This window comes from Xiphophorus couchianus, chromosome 11 (genome assembly GCF_001444195.1).
Source record: "Xiphophorus couchianus chromosome 11, X_couchianus-1.0, whole genome shotgun sequence".
Classification (NCBI taxonomy): Eukaryota; Metazoa; Chordata; class Actinopteri; order Cyprinodontiformes; family Poeciliidae; genus Xiphophorus; species Xiphophorus couchianus.
Window position 1 is genome coordinate 6,096,447 of NC_040238.1, and position 20,132 is coordinate 6,116,578.

The following is a 20,132-nucleotide window of genomic DNA, read 5'->3' on the forward strand; positions in this document are numbered from 1 at the left end:
AAACTCAACACCCTGCAGGTTTCACTCGCTTCAAAGAGCGGAGCAACGCAAATGTAGTGGGTTGAGAAACAGTAAAAAAAAGTTTAAAAAAATTAATACACCCCCTATTTTTGAATCAGAATTGGTCTCGTCTTTTGTCTTGGTTTTGTTCTGTATAAAGACGTATTTGTTGTGTGCACTGGCATCTTCTCGCCAGAGGGGGCGCTCTCGTGCCGCTGTGGGTCTAACAGGGAGAACGAGTATCCTGGCTCTGCGCATGCGCGGCTCAGAGTAAACTAGCTCTTGCCAGAGAAACGTTGCATCAACTCGTTTCCTGTGTGATCCACAGGTAGGATAAAAGGCAACTTTTATAAGCCCACTTAAAATGTTCTGTAAATATAGAAAGATTCGTTTTGTATAACTTGGATGTGTAATTTGGACAGTTTTATATTAAGGTTGATCTGTTGCTTTTCGTTGTTGGAGCCTCGGGATTTTGGATTTCTTTAAATCGCTTGATTAGTCAATGTTGTGCTTGTATTTGGGTAGCGTTGTAGTATTTTTATTTCTCATAAAAGTGTATTTATTTGTGGTGGGCTCGATCTCCTTTGTAACCGCTGTAACGGTTCTAACTGCCAAACGTTGGCGTTTCCTGTGCAGATGGATTGTTTAGTTCAGTTTGGTTATTTTAATTTAGGATTAGATTTTCTTCATTTTTGCTATCATGTTATTTTATTAGTGCATTTTGTTTTATTTTATTTCTTTGTGGAAACTCAGGATGTTGTTTATTGAACAACATACAATATTGTAATTGTATTTTTGTATTTATTTGTTTGTTTGTTTTTCTTTAATTGAAAATGTGTCTCAGAGTAAACGAGCTCTTGCCCTGTAACATTGATCCACAGGTCTTGGTTGCACAGGAATCATCTGCCTGTGTACCACCTGGTACCGGTTCAGATTCCCCTGGGTCTGGTGCCGCTAACACAAAGCAGGAAAACGGAGCTAAAGTAAAACAAGACGTGACGGCAGCGTGAGGAATCCCACCGTGGAAAAACAAACGGATCCATGAAGCGTTTGGGATTTTACCCCCCAAAAAATCCCAAACCCTAACCCTGCCTCAGAGCTGCTTCATCAGCCGCAGATTTATCATCATCATCAGGGATTATCTGCTGAGAGGAGCAGGAAGCCACATTCTGGAATATGTGCATTAATAACTACACAGAGTTTCCCCCAGTAACCCTGCTCAGCCCGGCGGTCGGGGCACCGAGGCGTCCACCACTGGTTCACCGTGTTTTTGTAGTAAAAGACGTTAAGAAGACAGGAAATATAAAAATATAAGATAAGATAAATGTTTATTGTCATTGTCACAAGGACAACGAAATTCAAAGGGTGCCATCAGTCGGTGCATATGCCCAAAAACAAAAAATAACTGTCTCACAATTCACACACAATGTGAGAATCAACAAACAACTGGCAAAAACAAAAAAATAAGAACAGCCACATTCTCACATCCATCATTCATGATGATTAATGGTTGTTTTTGATTGCATTTAGTTTTGTTATTGCTATCGAGTAGAAACTGTCTCTGAGACGGTTGGTTCTGGTTCTGGTTGCTCTGTATCTTCTGCCTGAAGGCAGCAGTGTGAACAGAGAAGGTCCGGGGTGAGAAGTGTCCTTTGTGATGTGTTGTGCTTTTCTTAGACAGCGGTCGCTGTGCAGGTCCTCCAGTGAGGGGAGAGGGCAGCCAATGATTTTTTGGGCTGTATTCACAACCCTTTGGAGAGCTTTCCTTTGAGCCGTAGTGCTGCTGTTATACCAGACGCAGATACAGTAGGTCAGTATGCTCTCTATGGAGCACTTGTAGAAGGACACCAGCAGCTTCTCCTTGATGCTGTTCCTCCTGAGAACCCTCAGGAAGTTCAGTCTTTGCTGGGCCTTTTTTATCAGCTCCAAGGTGTTCATGTTCCATGTGAGGCCCTGCTCAATGTGGACCCCCAGGAAACGGAAATCAGCTACCCTCTCCACACATTTTCCCCCAATGGTTAGTGGTGTAATGTCCGTTTTATTCCTCCTGTAATCTATTATGAGTTCTTTTGTCTTTGAGTTGTTGAGGAGCAGATTGTTCTCCCTGCACCACTGCAACAGCCGCTCCACCTCTCCCCTGTAGGCGGACTCGTCGCCTCCTGAGATGAGCCCCACCACTGTGGTGTCATCAGCAAACTTGATGATGGTGTTGCTGTGGTGGGCAGAGGTGCAGTCGTATGTGTACAGACAATAGAGCAGGGGGCTCAGCACACAGCCCTGTGGAGAGCCAGTACTAAGGCTGAGGGCAGTGGATGTATGTTTTCCCACCCTAACTCTCTGCTGTCGGTTGGTCAGGAAGCTCAGGATCCACATGCAGGTGGAGTGAGGGAGGCCCAGGTCCCCCAGTTTGTCCACCAGTCTGTGAGGGAGGATGGTATTAAAAGCAGAACTGTAGTCTACAAAGAGCATCTGCACATAGCTCCCCTGCTGCTCCAGATGTGACAGAGCAGCATGGAGGGCCGTGATCACAGCGTCCTCTGTGGATCTGTTGGCTCTTAGACTTAGACTGACTTTATTGTCATTTTTCATGCACAGGTTGTATACAGAACGAAATTTCGTTGCATTCGGCTCAGGACAATGTTTGAGGTTCCAATGTTGTGAGGTTACTCCAGAATAAAATAAAATACAGTATAAAATCTAAATATAAAATATAAAGTGCAGGACTGACAGTAAAATGGAAGTTATTTAGCTCTGTACATGTGCAAGGTATAAAGTGGAGACCAGATTTTAAGTGCAGTCCAGTTAAGAGTTCAACAGTCTGATGGCAAGTGGGAAAAAGCTGTTTCAGAACCTGGTGGACCTGCACCGGATGCTGCAGAACCTGTTTCCAGAGGGCAGCAGGGAGAACAGTCCATGGTGGGGGTGTGAGGGGTCACTGACGATGTTTCGGCCTCGGGACACGCAGCGCTGGGATGAAATGTCCTGAATGGAGGGAAGGGGGGCCCCGATGATCCTCTCTGCTGTCCGCACCACTCTCCTCACGTTCTTCCAGTCGGAGGCGCTGCAGCCTCCACACCACACAGAGAGGCAGCTGGTCAGAATGCTCTCTATGGTGCTTCTGTAGAACGTCTTGAGGATGGGCGGGGGCAGGTGTGCTCTTCTCATCCTCCGCAGGAAATACAAACGTTTCTGTGCCCTCTTGACCAGAGACGTGGTGTTCACAGTCCAGGTGAGGTCGTTAGTGATGTGCAGCCCCAGGAATTTGGTGCTGCTGACCACCTCCACAGCCGAGCTGTTGATGAGCAGTGGAGCGTGGCTGGGCCAGTTCTTCCTGAAGTCGACGATCATCTCCTTCGTCTTGTCAACGTTCAGGATCAGGCTGTTGTCTCTGCACCAGTCCACCAGCTGCTCCACCTCCTCTCTGTAGTCCAGGTCGTTGTCGCTCTGTAGGCGAACTGGTGGTGGTCAAAGCCAGGAGGGAGAAGTGCTGTGATGTGACCCCGGACCAGTTTTTCAAAACACTTCGTCACCACAGGGGTTAGTGCCACTGGCCGGTAGTCGTTGAGGCAGGAGATGTGAGGTTTCTTGGGTATGGGGACTATGGTGGAAGATTTCAGGCAGGATGGGACTGTAGACAGGGCTAGGGACTGGTTGAAGATCCTGGTGAAGACTCCAGCCAGCTGATCGGCGCAGTCTTTCAGGACACGTCCAGGGACGCCATCAGGTCCAGCAGCCTTCCTTGGGTTGACAGCCCGCAGTGTGCGCCTTACCTCGTGCTCCTCTACAACGAGGGGTGTGGTGTTGTGGGTTGCTTGGTGTAGTGTGGCTGCCTCTGTTGGCTTCACCTCAAAGCGGGCAAAGAAGAGGTTCAGCTCCTCTGTCAGCGTGGCGTCGCCTTCCGCAGCTGCGAGGTTGGTCCTGTAGTTGGTGAGATGCTGGATTCCCTGCCACACCTGCCTGCTGTTGTTGCTGTCAAGGTAGCCCTCTATCCTCCTCCTGTAGTCAGACTTAGCCATTCTGATGCCGCTCTTCAAGTTAGCTCGGGCTGTACTGTAGACGGTCCTGTCCCCAGACCTGAAGGCGGTATTCCTGGTCTTTAGCAGTCGCTGGACCTCCTGAGTCATCCAGGGCTTCTGGTTTGGGAAGACCCGGATGCGTTTATCCACAGCTACAGTGTCAATACAGTTCTTGATGTAGCACAGTACACTGTCTGTAAAAACCTCCAGTTCCTGATGTTCAAAAACATCCCAGTTTGTCCTGTCGAAACAGTCCTGCAGCTGCTGTGTCGCATCCTGGGGCCAGGATTTGATGGTTTTGGTGATGGTTGGAGCAGTTTTTCTGAGGGGGGCATAAGCAGGAATTAAATGCAGGGACAGGTGATCCAACTGACCCAGGTGAGGAAGTGATCTAGCCCTGTAGCCTAGCTTGATGTTGGAGTAGACTTTGTCCAGAGTGTTAGCCTCTCTTATAGCACACTTTACATGCTGGTGGAATTTGGGGAGCGCCGTCTTCAAGTCTGCATGGCTGAAGTCCCCCGCTATGATGTGCACAGCATCTGGATAGATGCTCTGCAGATGGCTAATGCTGCCATGCAAAAGTCCAATAGCTGTTTTAGCATTAGCATCCGGTGGGATGTAAACAGCGGTTACCATGACTACGGTGAACTCTCTGGGGAGGTATATTGGTCTGCATCTAACAGTCACATACTCCAGGTCTGGGGAGCAATGGCTGATGACAGTCGCTGTGTTAGTAACCAGGTGTTGTTCAGGTACACAGAGCCTCCTCCTCTGCTCTTACCGGAGTCCTTCGTTCTGTCGTGGCGCTGTACTGTGTAGCCTGCTAGCTCAATGGCAGAGTCTGCTACGTCTGGATGCAGCCAGGTCTCTGTGATCAGAAGAATACGGCTGTCCTTCACTGCACTGTGAGATGCAGCCTGTAGTCTCAGTTCATCCATCTTGTTTGCAAGGGATCTGGCGTTGGAGAGAAACAGGCTGGTGGTTTGTGTGGTTGCCTCCGTAGCCTAGCTAGCACGCCGGCCCTGCAGCCCCGCTTCTGCCTTCTCTCTCTACGCCGCCAACGCTTCCTCCCTGCTGGGATGGTAATCCACGGCGCGCCGGGGCTCCTCGCTATGTCCCCCGGAATATTGAACAAGCGTTGAAAATCAGCTGTAACAGTCCCGACTGTATATGTATATACACCGACCAAGAGAGCAATGAGCCGCTGCAACTGCGTGCGCCGCCATCTTCTCGGATGATATTACTGGGTAATTACATGTTATGGGAAAACATCACCAGTGAAATGCTACCTAAACCCAGAACTAGTCTAAAAACAACAAATTAAAAAATACAATTAAAATGAATATCAATTATTTGAACTTCTGTTTAATCCAAATGAAGTCGGCGGCTCCATGAGGCCCTCAGGGCTTCAGGGGCCATTAATGATCATATTTTAACACAGATACATAAATGTAATATTTGTTTATTGAGATGATCAAAGCTGCTAAATTTGATTTAATGGTTTCAGCATAAATTAAAAGATTTTAAATGGTTTAACATTTAATTTTAAGGGGCTGGAAAGTTTACATTGTAAAGGTTCAAAGAAGAATATTCATAGTTAAACTGTTACCATAGCAACAATCTGATGCTGTGAGTTTAATCTTTGAGTTTGTTCACAAATACAAATTAATAAACTGCAATTATAACTGATTGTTTTTGGTTTGGCCAGTTAATCTACTCTCTCTCTCCCAGATTAAATCCAACCCAGAAGCTGTTAGAGGTGCTGATGGTTTTAGCAGCAAGAGGGGCCCCTAGGTCAGATTCTGCCCCAGGCCTCATGCAGCCTTGGACCGGCCCTGCAGGATGAGTTCAATCTGCTGCACTGAGCAGAGATGAGCAACAAACTGAGATTTAATTTAATGCTAATGTGGCTTTAGCAGCTCTAACATTTCTGTCTGAGTTTTTAATAAGAGTCACAGAAACTGTTTTGGTTGCTCCAGTTTATGGGACGAGTTTCTCTGATCTCTGTGCCCATTAACTCTGTCTGGCTAAGTGGACAAAGCATTTGGCATGGTTTGATTCTTTGTGTAACCGTAAAAATAATAAAATAATATAAAACAAGCGTGAAGCGTGACTACCAGGAGGGCGTGAAAGTTCCTCACCGGGCTGAACCTGCATGATGAGGTTAGCGCTGGTTCATTAGCCACTAACGCTCCGACCAACCAGGAACACAGACATCAACTTTATCAGCGCAGACTGAACCCTGCGCTGGGCAGCGAGTTGAGATGGAAACGTTGCACAAAATTATTTGTCCACAAAGATAAATCGTTCTCACCGCTCCCTCAACCCTCGCCTCTGAAAGCGCGACTACAAGCTGTTCCTGGTTCACATATTGCTGCACAACCAGAGCTAATGCGGCAGGTTTTAGACTCCTACCTTGAGTTCACCAAAGAAACATAATTCAGAAACATACAGGAGGTTCATGTACATATCCATACAGGTCAGCCTGTGTCCAGTTTGAGTGAAAGGAGGCGCGCAATCCACTTTAGGTAAACTTAAGAGATAAAGCAGCGGCAGCACAAAGCAACGTGCTGAGGCGCCAGCTCTGTGATTCGTCCGCTCTCCGGCTTGAAATGCATAAACTATACACCTGTCTTTTAGAAATAAATCTGCTACGTGAGTGAAATTCTCAGAATAACAGAGACGCTTGCAATTCAGCTTTAAGATTTAAAAAAAATTAAGATTTTTTTTTTCCAATTATTAATTTTTCTAAAAATAAAACAAGCAACACCTAACCTGGCAGGGGTCCTAGTAAAGCATGGCGGGCCGCCAGGCTTATTTTACACTGGGAGAAACCTGCTAAATATCATTTTAATGAAGTAAAACAGGAAACAATAACTGCATCCTCTCTGTAGTTTATTTCTAATTAAAAAATGTAAAAACAATAGAAAAAAATCATCCATCTTTGAAAATAAAGAAATGTATCCAGTAGCTTTTAGTGGATTACCAGTGGATTACCAGTGGATTATCAGTGGGTTATCAGTGGATTACCGTAGCAGACCACGGCGGCCCGGGCTCCTCGGTAGTAGATCCGGCTCATGGCCTCGTAGCGCTCCGATCCGGCCGTGTCCTGTCAGGAACAACATGGGAAATTTAAAGAAACATTCCTCATTTTAAATCAACAACAATAAGATATTCCTGATATGAAGCTGCAGATCATTTCTGTCAGTTTGGAGGACTTGTCATCATTCACCTTTGACCTTTATGACTCACCCAAATCCCCAGAGTGATGACTCTGTCTGCGACCTGGATGGGTTTGGCCACAAACGCAGCGCCGATGGTCTGAGGGCGACACAAACGCAGCTTAATGTTCTGATCCTAATATTTATTATGAAAAATGATCACAACTAGAACATGACATTAATCAGAAGTTTACATGCACCAAGATCATTTCAGTTATTATTTAATCTATCGATTATTCTGACAATCAGATTACAAAACTAGCACAAGCTGCACATTTTTACAAGTTTTTTTAAATATAATATTAGAAATACATAAACATAAACTAATAATTCAATCCTTTTTAAAATAAGAAAATAAACATTTTATTCTCTTAAAGTCAGTAACTTTTTACTTCTTTGATCATTTGAAGCAAAAGACGAGAAAAGATGTAGATCAACACAGAGTAGAGATTATCTGGGGATTATTTATTGGATTATCAGATTAATAATTCACCAGTAGAAGGTTTTATTGCAGAATGTGAACCAGGTGAAGCTAAATGAGAAGTTTAGGCTGGAACAGTTTTTAATTCATATTCAAAATGTTTAGATTTTGGTTTAATTTCTGCTCTGAATGTCCTTTTATTAATCTAGTTAATGATTCATAAATTAGTGGATTATTTAACCGCCATTAATCAGATGAATGCTTTCAGTCCTAAAAGACACAAACTGGCTGAAGGTAAATCAGAAAAAACTGTTTAGATTAGAATTACCAAAGTTATTTCTGATGAGACACCTGGAGAGTTTGTTAGCAAAAAGTGAAACCTGACCTTCACCTGACCTTCACCTGACCTTTATTGTATTAGTAGAAACAGGAGAGGCGGGACTTCCTGTTTTCCCACATTCAGCACCTTGGAAAAGTTTCCCAGCCAGTTGAACATGATTATAGTTTGTAATAAGATCAAAGAGTAAAAATAGATAATAATATTATTGTTACTATTATAAAAACAAAGCAAGTGAAAACCGAAATGCAGCATTTTAAAAAGTTTTTGCTGAGTGAAAATAAAAATGAAGAATGACCGACTGCAGCCGAAATCCCATTTTAGACTAACTACAGTCATGGCCAAAAGTATTGAGAATGACACAAATATTATATTTTCACATGATCTGCTGCCCTCTGGCTTTCATGTGTGTATGTCAGATGTTGTCATCACATACAGAAATACAATTGCAATCATATTATGAGTAACAAAAGCTTTTAATGACAGTTAGAATGAGTTAATGCAGCAAGTCAATATTTGCAGTGTTGACCCCTCTTCTTCAGGACCTCTGCAATTCTCCCTGGCATGCTCTCAATCACTTTCTGGACCAAATCCTGACTGATAGCAGTCCATTCTTGCACAATCAATGCTTGCATTTTGTCAGAATTCCTAGGTTTTCGTTTGTCCACCCGTCTCTTGATGATTGACCACAAGTTTTCAATGGGATTAAGATCAGGGGAGTTTCCAGGCCATGGACCCAAAATCTCTATGTTTTGTTCCCTGAGCCAGTTAGATATCACCTTTGCTTTATGGCAAGGTGCTCCATCATGCTGGAAAAGGCATTGTTCATCACCAAACTGCTCTTGGACGGTTGGAAGAAGTTGCTCTCGGAGGACATTCTGGTACCATTCTTTATTCATGGCTGTGTTTTTAGGTAAGACTGTGAGAGAGCCGACTCCCTTGGCTGAGAAGCAACCCCACACATGAATGGTTTCAGGATGCTTTACAGTTGGCATGAGACAAGACTGGTGGTAGCGCTCACCTCGTCTTCTCCGAACAAGCTATTTTCCAGATGTCCCAAACAATCGGAAAGGGGATTCATCAGAGAAAATGACTTTACCCCAGTCCTCAGCAGTCCACTCCCTGTACCTTTTGCAGAATATCAGTCTGTCCCTGATGTTTTTCCTGGAGAGAAGTGGCTTCTTTGCTGCACTCCTTGAGACCAGGCCTTGCTCCAAGAGTCTCCGCCTCACAGTGCGTGCAGATGCACTCACACCTGCCTGCTGCCATTCCTGAGCAAGCTCTGCACTGCTGGTAGCCCGATCCCGCAGCTGAAACACTTTTAAGAGACGGTCCTGGCGCTTGCTGGTCTTTCTTGGGCGCCCTGGAGCCTTTTTGGCAACAATGGAACCTCTCTCCTTGAAGTTCTTGATGATGCGATAGATTGTTGACTGAGGTGCAATCTTTCTAGCTGGGATTCTCTTTCCTGTTAGGCCATTTTTGTGAAGTGCAATGATGACTGCACGTGTTTCTTTCAAGATAACCATGGTTCACAGAAGAGAAACAATGATGCCAAGCACCAGCCTCTTTTTAAAGTGTCCAGTGGTGTCATTCTTACTTAATCATGACAGATTGATCTCCAGCCCTGTCCTCATCACCACCCACACCTGTGTTAATGGATCAATCACTGAAACAATGTTAGCTGGTCCTTTTAAGGCAGGGCTGCAATGAAGTTGAAATGTGTTTTGGGGGATAAAGTTCATTTTCTAGGCAAATAGTGACTTTGCAATTAATTGCTGTTACGCTGATCACTCTTTATAACATTCTGGAGTTTATGCAAATTGCCGTTATAAAAACTGAAGCAGTAGACTTTGTAAATATTAACATTTGAATCATTCTCAAAACATTTGGCCATGACTGTAGTGTCAGAGAAGCTTTAACCAGTTATTCATGCTGAGGGTTTCCGGTTAATTTCCACAGAACAAACTGCACCAACAGTCAAACGCTCTCAGTCCTAAATCTTCCCCAAAGGTCAGGCATGAAGAATGAGCCGCCATGCTGAATACATGAAACGCAGTTGCAGCGTCTCATTGCTCTCTCGGTCGGTGCTATGATTGGCTGCTTGTGTACGTGTTGATTTGTGTTCCGTACTCGTCAGGTCGGACAAACAAAATATACCACCACCAGTTCGCCTACAGAGCCAACAGATCCACAGAGGACGCTGTGATCACGGCCCTCCATGCTGCTCTGTCACATCTGGAGCAGCAGGGGAGCTATGTGCAGATGCTCTTTGTAGACTACAGCTCTGCTTTTAATACCATCCTCCCTCACAGACTGGTGGACAAACTGGGGGACCTGGGCCTCCCTCACTCCACCTGCATGTGGATTCTGAGCTTCCTGACCAACCGACAGCAGAGAGTTAGGGTGGGAAAACATACATCCACTGCCCTCAGCCTTAGTACTGGCTCTCCACAGGACTGTGTGCTGAGCCCCCTGCTCTATTGTCTGTACACATACGACTGCACCTCTGCCCACCACAGCAACACCATCATCAAGTTTGCTGATGACACCACAGTGGTGGGGCTCATCTCAGGAGGCGACGAGTCCGCCTACAGGGGAGAGGTGGAGCGGCTGTTGCAGTGGTGCAGGGAGAACAATCTGCTCCTCAACAACTCAAAGACAAAAGAACTCATAATAGATTACAGGAGGAATAAAACGGACATTACACCACTAACCATTGGGGGAAAATGTGTGGAGAGGGTAGCTGATTTCCGTTTCCTGGGGGTCCACATTGAACAGGGCCTCACATGGAACATGAACACCTTGGAGCTGATAAAAAAGGCCCAGCAAAGACTGAACTTCCTGAGGGTTCTCAGGAGGAACAGCATCAAGGAGAAGCTGCTGGTGTCCTTCTACAAGTGCTCCATAGAGAGCATACTGACCTACTGTATCTGCGTGTGGTATAACAGCAGCACTACGGCTCAAAGGAAAGCTCTCCAAAGGGTTGTGAATACAGCCCAAAAAATCATTGGCTGCCCTCTCCCCTCACTGGAGGACCTGCACAGCGACCGCTGTCTAAGAAAAGCACAACACATCACAAAGGACACTTCTCACCCCGGACCTTCTCTGTTCACACTGCTGCCTTCAGGCAGAAGATACAGAGCAACCAGAACCAGAACCAACCGTCTCAGAGACAGTTTCTACCATCTAGCAATAACTAAACTAAATGCAATCAAAAACAACCATTAATCATCATGAATGATGGATGTGAGAATGTGGCTGTTCTTATTTTTTGGGGGTTTTTTTACCACTTATTTGTTATTTCTTACATTGTGTGTGAATTGTGAGACAGTTATTTTTTGTTTTTAAGCATGTGCACCGACTGATGGCACCCTTTGAATTTCGTTGTCCTTGTGACAATGACAATAAAGATTTATCTTATCTTATCTTATCTTATGTTGAGCTCAGAATCACTTCTGTGACGGTGAAACGCACCGTGACCCGACAGCTCTGACTTTCCTCTGAGGCCACAAACCGCAGAGCAGCTGGACTCACGTTCTGGTACGGCCCCACCAGGAAGCGGTGGTGGACGTATCGCTCCACCAGGCTCGTCTTCCCCACGCTCTCCTTTCCCAGCATCACCACCTTGGCGTCCACGCGCATGGCGCTCATGGCGGCGAGGCGATCAGTCAGGGAGTCACCGGGCGGCTGAGGGAGCTGCATGAAGAAAACACAAAGAAATACAGTTTATGTCAGGAATAAAGTCAGAAAGGATGAGATGAAGAAAGAAATGTGATGGAAATACTAACATTTTTTCCATATTTATCTAGATATCATAGTACCTAGATGCCACGTTTTTCCATGCCGATTATAAATCCAAATCAAAGTATCACAGGGACAGAATTAAACATTTTTTAAAAGAAGAATGTGACAGGTAGCCAATCAGAAAGCGCGGTGACGTCAGAACGGAGGGGAATCCCAGACAGTTGTCATGGCAACTGAGACATCGGAGGTGATATGTGGAAATGTTTATTACTATAAGTAAAGGTCATTTTATATATATATTTATTATATGTGGTTATGTTTATTCAGTTAAAAATGTTAAGTATGAAAAAACATAACTCACCTCCAAATCATAGAGCAGCAAATAGAGCAGCTGCTCCGCCATCTTTTATCAAACATCTTTTCTTTTTGTTTCGTCTTTTATCGCTTAAAATGAGCCACAAACTATAACCTCTGCTTCTACATCCTCATCCTGTTTGATTATTCTAAATTCATGTTTGGTCTGTTGGGGTTTTACTGGATTTTCTCCTGGAATCGGTTCTGTGGTGTGTTGCTGCTGGACTCACGGACCGACCGAACCTGTTGGACTTTTATCGGCTCTGTGGTCACAGAGGTTTGGAAAATCGGCCCACAATCCTTAAATGGTGTGAACCAGACCTAAAACTCACAAGCTCCTCTCCTCTCGTCTCTCCACTGCCCTAACGCTCTCTGACTCTGGTCGCTATGGTAACGTTTACATATCCCTTCAAAATAAGATACAGATGCGCCACAAAAACGAACATTTTACTTTGGTGAAAACTTTAACTCAGGATAACGACTAATGGAGCCCTGAGCTTGTTTCTCTGCAACCAGACGGTCCATCTGGGAGAGATGAGAGACGATGAGACCGGAAGTGTTGCTGATGCTCCGGGTTCTTGGTCTCTAGTGGAGAAGCAGCTTGAAGCTTCATTTCCTCATTAACATCCGGTCACCATATCATGCAGAGCTTGGACTGTGGGAATCACCTGCTGGGATAAATCCATCCTCCTGGCTCTTCTCTGGGCCTTTTCCCTTCACAAAGAAACTTTACAAACAATCTGATCCGTTTCTGACTCATTTTGCTGCTTGTGGCTCCATGTTGGCGGCAAGACGGAACCGAGAGAGTCCGGTTAAAGGATTTACAAAATAAGAGATGTTTCAGACTCAGATAATACATAAAACGGAAATATTTAATTATTTCTGGCGCAGCCCGGTACCAATTGGTCCACGGACCGGTACCGGTCCGCGGGTTGGGGACCACCGCTATAAAGTACCTACACAGTAAATTTCGCAGTATTAAATATGCAGTGTTAAAATTCACTGACTCTTTCAGAGCTAATACAACAGATTGAGTATAATGCCGCCTGGTTGGTGTAAATTTCCAGCGTCTATACACGTCATGTGACAAGCTCCGCCCACCTCCTCCTCTCAAACCAACAAGTCTAACCGTTGCGTGGACGCCATTTTTCTCCTGCTTGAACAACTGTGGTAAGTTTCTTTTTATAAGATAATAATACCATTTGAATTGTTTTATATAGTATTTAATTTGTTCCCCGGTATATGAGTGAGTGAGTTTTGTTGTCTTAATACTGAGTTTAATACGGCTAACCTGACCGAGTGAATGCCTAGCTTAATATGTCCGCCTTAAATCCATGTCCAAGCCACATTGCATAGATATGTGTTTTATTTGTTTATTTGTTTTAGAAATGTAACATAAATTCAGCAAAAAATGTCTGGGTTGAGAAAAAATAAGTCTCACGTTGGTTGTACGGCTTTTCAGGTCAACAGTAATGCTAACTAAATTTTATTAGCTGCTGTGCTCCTTTGTTACGTTAGTCCATATTTTATTCGGGTTGTGTATTTCTAACACAGTTGGGTTCATTTTCAATTACAATTGAGTGGCATCTCATTATGAGCGGGATGCTGTGACTGGTGACCGGTCCGGCAGCCTTCTGACCTCAGCGGTGCTAATAGTCCAGCTAGTTTCATAGTTAACACTGAGTTTGGCGCCAGTGGTGATTTGCGTGCTCTCCCTCATGCCCAGCATAATCCCTCTACTGTAAACCTTGCTTGACTCCTCCATTAACCGTTGCTAATGCTAATGGAAAAGCCGAAAAAGAAGCGAGGCAATTTAATGGACTGTTCTAGTTGTTGCTAAAGGAAAGGGTATTTAGTAACTGTCTAACCTACAAAAGACTAAAACGAAGTCAAATTACTTTGCGCCCAAGCCATTAACGTGTAAACTTTAATCATTGTGTTTTATGAAAACGATGTAATGTAAGCTGTATTAGTTTGTGAAGCAGTTGGCACATGTTTCACAAATTGAAAGCCTTTCAGTACTAAAGATGAATGACTGAGGAATTATGTGCTGCAGGAACCATGTTGATTAAAACAAGACTTGGCGAGCGGCAAAAATTTGTCCGACTAACAGAACCGAATTTGAAGGAGTTTTTGATAGCAGGTCAGACACTGGTAGCTTTACACAGGACGCTATGAAGTGCTTGTAATGTTACTTCACATTGTTTATTCAAAAGTAATGTTCCAGAGTCTATGCACATGTGAGTATTAGAGCAGCATAACCTCATAATTGTGGTTTAGACAAGCATCTGTCTTTTTCTCTAGCATTTGCAAAATTTGGCGTGCCAGCTATAACAGAGGGCGTGAAGGTTCTTGACTGTTCTGGGACTGAGTTGGATGAAGATGTGTTTGAGGATGTTGTTAAGGATCCCTCAGCTGGAGTCCTAACCATCAAATATGAAACTGGTTTGTTATATTTGTAGTTCATGTTAGTATTTAATAAGCTTGCTATTTCATTGTGGTTAGTGTTTTTTGTCTTTCATCTGCTTCTCTTATGGTCAGAATTTGTCTCCATGGTGGAATTGCCTGAGGAATCTCAGCCAAGCTCATCTGATTCTCAAGAGACACTCATTCTTTCAGAGATTCCTTCCACTAAACGCCAGCGCCTGGACACAGAAGCTAAGCATGTAAGAATTGACACGCAAAAACAAAAAGTATTTAGTTTTAAAAGCCTTTATCACTGTTTCCCCCAGAAAACCTGCTATGCTCAGAAGGGTGCTAGAACAGTTTTTGTGTTAAATGTTAAAAGTTAAAAAAAAAATCAGAAGTGCAATAACAGCTTGTTAGGCCAAGGGGCAGGTGCAGAGATGGGGCAATTGGTTTGCACATCCTCACACCAAGTTCAGTGCGTCAAATCTAGCCTACTTTGTTTTTACTGTTACTGGTGCATAAAAAAATGAACAAGTAAAATAAACAAATAGATCCTGGTGATCCACCAGTCTTATAACACACGCTGCTTTATTATCGTTTATATTTGAGAAGAGAAGGTTGTTTTTTTTTTTTTTTTTACTAACATTACTATTTTGATATGTATTTAATAAAAGCTGAAATGTTTTGTTGTTTGAAGTTGGTGGAGTCCATTTTTAACAATAAACCTGGTTGTTGTTAAAAGGATCATGAAGGAATATAATTGAAGCGAGTCCCTCACAGATGAAACCAGAAGGAAAATGGTTAACATACTGGCAGCTGACATGACAGAGAAGAACGGGTCAATTGTAAATAGGCTTTAGTTAGCTGTCTAGATGAAATTAAAGATTTTGTTAAATCCAGTGCATACCTTGATAATGTACCTTAACCAATTAAATTTTGCAGGACATCACCACCCAGAGAGGTTAAAGAAATGTATGCCAGAGGAATTGTGAGCTTATTCCCCTACCTCAGTGATCCATTCTCCAGGAATGGTTATGTAAGTCATATACTATAATTGACTGTGTTACGGTGAACACAGTAACACATTGAAAACTTTTAGTTTCTATCAGATTATATGTTTAATCTGGAGTCTATGGATGCGTATACGCATCTTTTTACATGTGTGATTTGTGGCAACGCAGCAGCAAGACTCCGCCTCCCCCAGTCTCAATTTCAACTTGTGCTTAAAGTGCACATTTTAAACTACACACCAGTTTTTAAATTGTGTTAATAGGCCAAGTAAAACCGGAGTTATGCTAAAATAAGTAAACCATATTTTTCCAAATGTCAGAGAAATGTTAAAAACGGGCAGAAAATGAGCTTCAAACGCAAAAAACGAAACGCAACATTAGATTTCTTTGTTATTGGAAATGTCACATCTTCAACAAATAATTTTGTTGCTAAGAAACAAAGTGAAGTTGCTCACGTTATGGTGAAAGAGAAGCGGAAACGGAGTAGCGGCAAAGGCAGTGAGATCGTGAAATTGATGCAAAGTTTGGATATCGGGGCGATCGGTGGCATCCATAAGTAATTAGTTCTTAGCTTAGTTTTTCCATTTCCGTATATAAAGAATTACCTGAAGAATGAACGCGCAGCATGCAGCGGCGCTCTGCTTTGAGCTGGAAGACGAAGAGGGGAAACCCGCAGCCGCAGTCTGGGAGTAGTGAGGATTGCCATGATGACAATGGCGGATCAATCATTCTTATTAGCAACTGACAAAGAGACTGAGAGATCGATGAGATCCTGGCAGTTGGAGAGGCAGCTACTCAGAGATCCAAGCAGGGGAATGGCGGCGCTGCGCAGCTGCAAGGAGTCGATCACTACGTGGTGAGGCAGAGCCACTCCCCCAGCAGTTAGTAGTAAACAGCTTACAGCCACAGCTAACTCCAACAAGGTTTTTCTTATAGTCCAAAAGACCTTTTTTACCTTGTTCCCCCAAACAATTACACATTTTTTTATCATCTTGTTTTGACCTATGACCTGTTTTTTCGAAAATTGCATACAAACAAATGAGGAATTGCCTTCATTTTCATGCTAATAATGTTGTAAAACTGTGTTATTTGCAATATTTTTGTACATAAGTTTAAGAAATTTACAGTATATATTGTAATTCTAAATTATAAAAAACATATTTTGTGAATATTTGACATTTTCAGAGTGGAAAAAATGTAAATTTTTCCAAATCGGATTTTGTTTTTCTGTGACTCAAGGTCCAAAATGCAGCCACAGTATGTCCAAAACTAAAAACTAAGTGTAAATTCATAAAGTTCAGATTGTCCTGAAAAGAATTGTACCACATAAGGCAATATTATATATAATATAATGGTTTCTATTGGGGTAAAATCAAAATTGGCCAAAAACGACCATATGTACCTGGACCACAGAGGGTTAACTGATACAGTTGCTTTGCAAATGAGTTTCCTTAGGTTACAGTTGTAAAATTGCTGCTGAGATATATATATATATTTTTTATATTTCAACTGTGTTTTATATAAACCTTTTAAAAATATAACAACGCCATAAACAGTTTAAAATCATAAATCCATTTGTGGACATTACCTTTACCAAGTTATATTTAAACTCTGAGATGTATGCTCTCAGCAGATTTGCTGGTTGTGTCAGTCAAAATCACCTGATCTGTCATTTTATTGGCATTTGATTATTTTCTGATTCAATGCTTGTTGTGGTAACTGTTTGGTTTGCACAGAAATTCTTCATCAGCTTTTAGCTATGATTCTGATGTTCCTGTTTTTATGTCTGTCTGTTTTTGCCATTCCTTTGATCCCCAAGGAGCATTATTATGATGCTGCAACATACTCTCCGTCTTTCCATGTTTCAAAGGGTTAGGGTTAGGTTATTATTTATTTTAATAATTTTACAGTCATGTAAAAATTGTGTATTTTTGTGACAAGTCAAAAATGAATACAATTAATGTGGCCGGGAGATGTTTAAGTTTTTTACTATCTACATCCTAGGTGGAGCAGGATTTTGTCCTGATATTTGGAGAAGATGTTTCTGGAGAAATGGACGACCACGTTCAAGAGAAAGATCATCCAACAATGCAGAAAGCTTCCAACCATCAGTGACCTTGAAAAACTTCTCCTGGCAGCTGATACTCCTGAGGATGGCACTGAAGTGGTTGATGACATGAGTAAGGATGACCTTCCACATTATGTAGGATTCAATTATTGTGTGAGCTTCACTTAGTGATGTACACATAATTTAAATTGCATAATCACTAGGTTTTGATGGTCAATTCAACATCACATTTCTCTTATCACAGGTTGGGACAGTGACCTCTCATCAATTTTGCTGTTGCTACACCTGATTCCCCCCTCTGCCTTGGGTCGTCGGAGACCAGGGAAGGTGTCTGCCTCCCAAGCAGAGAAGCATCTTGTGGTCTTCAGGAAGGTTTGTATTTGTTGCAAATTTTATTTTTATTCACCTTCCTCTCTTGGTGCTTTTGACAAACTGTTTAAGGCACATTATGTGTTTGCTACAACATACAACCCCATGCTGTGCAACATGTTTACGTTCATCCAGACCACTGTGTACAATATAGATGTAGGTAAAGTGAAAGAAAGTCCTCGGGCTAGGTTGCTTCACTAGTACTTGGAAAAAAAATCTGTTTGGCATTAAGAGTTAAGCTGCACAAATGTACTTGTTCGGTATATACGAGTAGTTAGTTCATGGTTACTTGGATGGAAAAACTCTTTGCCTTAAATGTACTCTATCAAGTTCGAGCCGTCTATTGTAATGGGATGTACATCATGTGACACTACCAAAAGTTAACAGTGGATCTTAAGAATGTGCTTTTGTTCAATAAATAAGTTAAATGCATTTCTGTGGTAACTTGATTTTATTCAATTGTACATTCAACTCTACAAAAGTGTAAAAATAGCACTTCATATTTATCTGTGCATAGTTGTTTTTTCACAGCTAAAGAGTAAATTATGAACACAGTAGTGTGTCAGATTAACACTCATAGGAGTTATATGAGCCTCCAGTGTAAACCCTCAATGACTCAATGCAGTGTTGAAAAGCATGAGAATAAGTTGTTTTTTCACCATTATGGAGTAACTTATTAACTGATAAGAATCATATTTACTCTTATCAGAGTTATTTGACTAGGAGTGTTACATTTTATTAACACTGTACAGTGTTAAATTTTAACTCTATTTTGAGTTAAATTGTACTCTGAAAGTGGAACACTATGGAAAGGGTTAAATTGACACCAATTCCGATAAGGACCAAATAGACTTGGACACAGTGTTAAATTTAACTCTTTAAGTGTTGATTTAACACTACAAAATTTACTGTGTATTTTTTATTTAGTTTAACCAATTCTGATTAATTTTTTCTTCAAAATCGCTGAATTTTCGCATTTTCCCATTCAAATGCTCGGAGCGCAGCAGGTGAGGCAGCAGTGAGTTGAGCCTCACCTGGACTGATCAACCTCTTACTAACTGCACTGGCTGCTGTTCTATGGGAGCCTGTTCCTCGTGTCTGTATGTCGCCAATAAAATGGTTAAAAACATTTAATGTATGAACTGATTGTCCATAATTTAGCTTATGTATATAATGTTCAGTGTTTGTTGTCACCAACTGTGTGTGTAACGTGTTTCTGTGCTGAGCAGCGATCAGAAACCAGAGAACAGATTGGAGGTGAGGCAGGCAGTTCTCTGGCCTCATGGCAGGGGGCGCTCATGATCCAGACATTGTGACTCCACAACTGTAGAGTAAGAGACAGAACCAGCGAGCTAGCCATGCTAGCCATGGAGCTAGCCCTGGAGCTAGCCACGGAGCTAGCCACGGAGCTAGCCGTGGAGCTAGCCATACAGTAAAGTGCAGCGATATATTTATAGTTTTCTCCTCATACCACAGCAATCACGTATTAATAATCGCACAATAAACATTAACCCTAAAACCATGTTACTGCAACAGACTGAATGTTCTGCTCTTTGTGTGGGAAATATTTCAGTGTTTTTGTGGCGTTGTTGTCAGTTGCTATGGCAACGAGTCTGCCATAGCTGTGCTGATACAGAGAACGAGAAAAACGTGGTTTTGAGTTTTACTTTAACGGTTTTTCCCTTTGCTGTGGAGCACGAAATTAATAATATCTACATGTCCAAGTTTGATTGAGTTAACAGAATTATTCTACGGCGGCTATGATGACATGTAGAAGAAAAGTGTTTTTGCCCTCCAGCTTTGTTCACATGCGTGAAATTTCCTCATGTAAACAATAACATGCAGGGGGTCTATATTTGTAAATCTGATTATGATTAAGTCAGAGCCTCACCAGCTATGACCTCACCGCACGTCACTGATATATATATTTATAAACAATAAAACGACGCGTTTTTATTGAACCTATAACCTACATTATTTCCTACGGAAGAAAGTTGGAGTCACTAAAGAATTGACTTGACTTTCAAAATAAGTAAAAAAATCTGAATTTGTCGACAAAAGGAAATTCTGAGAAAGGTCTGCTTCCCCCTTTCTCTGTGATACAGAGTAAAATCGAAACTTTAGTCCTACCTGTAGATAAATGCTGCTGTGCGTTGGGAAACGTAAACATGACACAGCAGCAG

General features: G+C 42.5%; 1 protein-coding gene and 1 long non-coding RNA gene across 4 annotated transcripts in view; one reads left to right on the forward strand and one right to left on the reverse strand.

Annotated features, from left to right (window-relative positions):
• rab24 (RAB24, member RAS oncogene family) overlaps positions 1-20,132 on the reverse strand; it is a 32,363-nt gene that overhangs the window by 11,753 nt on the left and 478 nt on the right. Inside the window, exons 2-4 of one of the 2 annotated variants that reach the window (XM_028031197.1) lie at positions 11,470-11,691; positions 7,269-7,337; positions 7,047-7,125 (exon numbers count right to left, since the gene is read on the reverse strand). In XM_028031197.1, coding sequence (XP_027886998.1) covers positions 7,047-7,125; positions 7,269-7,337; positions 11,470-11,646 — 325 coding nt within the window. In that variant the 5' untranslated portion in view covers positions 11,647-11,691. The remainder of the gene's footprint in view (positions 1-7,046; positions 7,126-7,268; positions 7,338-11,469; positions 11,692-20,132) is intronic. The other variant, XM_028031198.1, reaches the window with a different exon arrangement.
• LOC114152994 (uncharacterized) lies at positions 14,226-18,393 on the forward strand. 2 transcript variants are annotated; one of them, XR_003597253.1, is made up of 5 exons: positions 14,226-14,538; positions 14,635-14,759; positions 15,445-15,538; positions 17,517-17,692; positions 17,825-18,393. It is a non-coding gene; the product is annotated as an uncharacterized LOC114152994 (long non-coding RNA). The 2 variants fall into 2 exon arrangements; XR_003597254.1 differs by lacking the exon at positions 15,445-15,538 and having other exon boundaries at positions 14,234-14,538.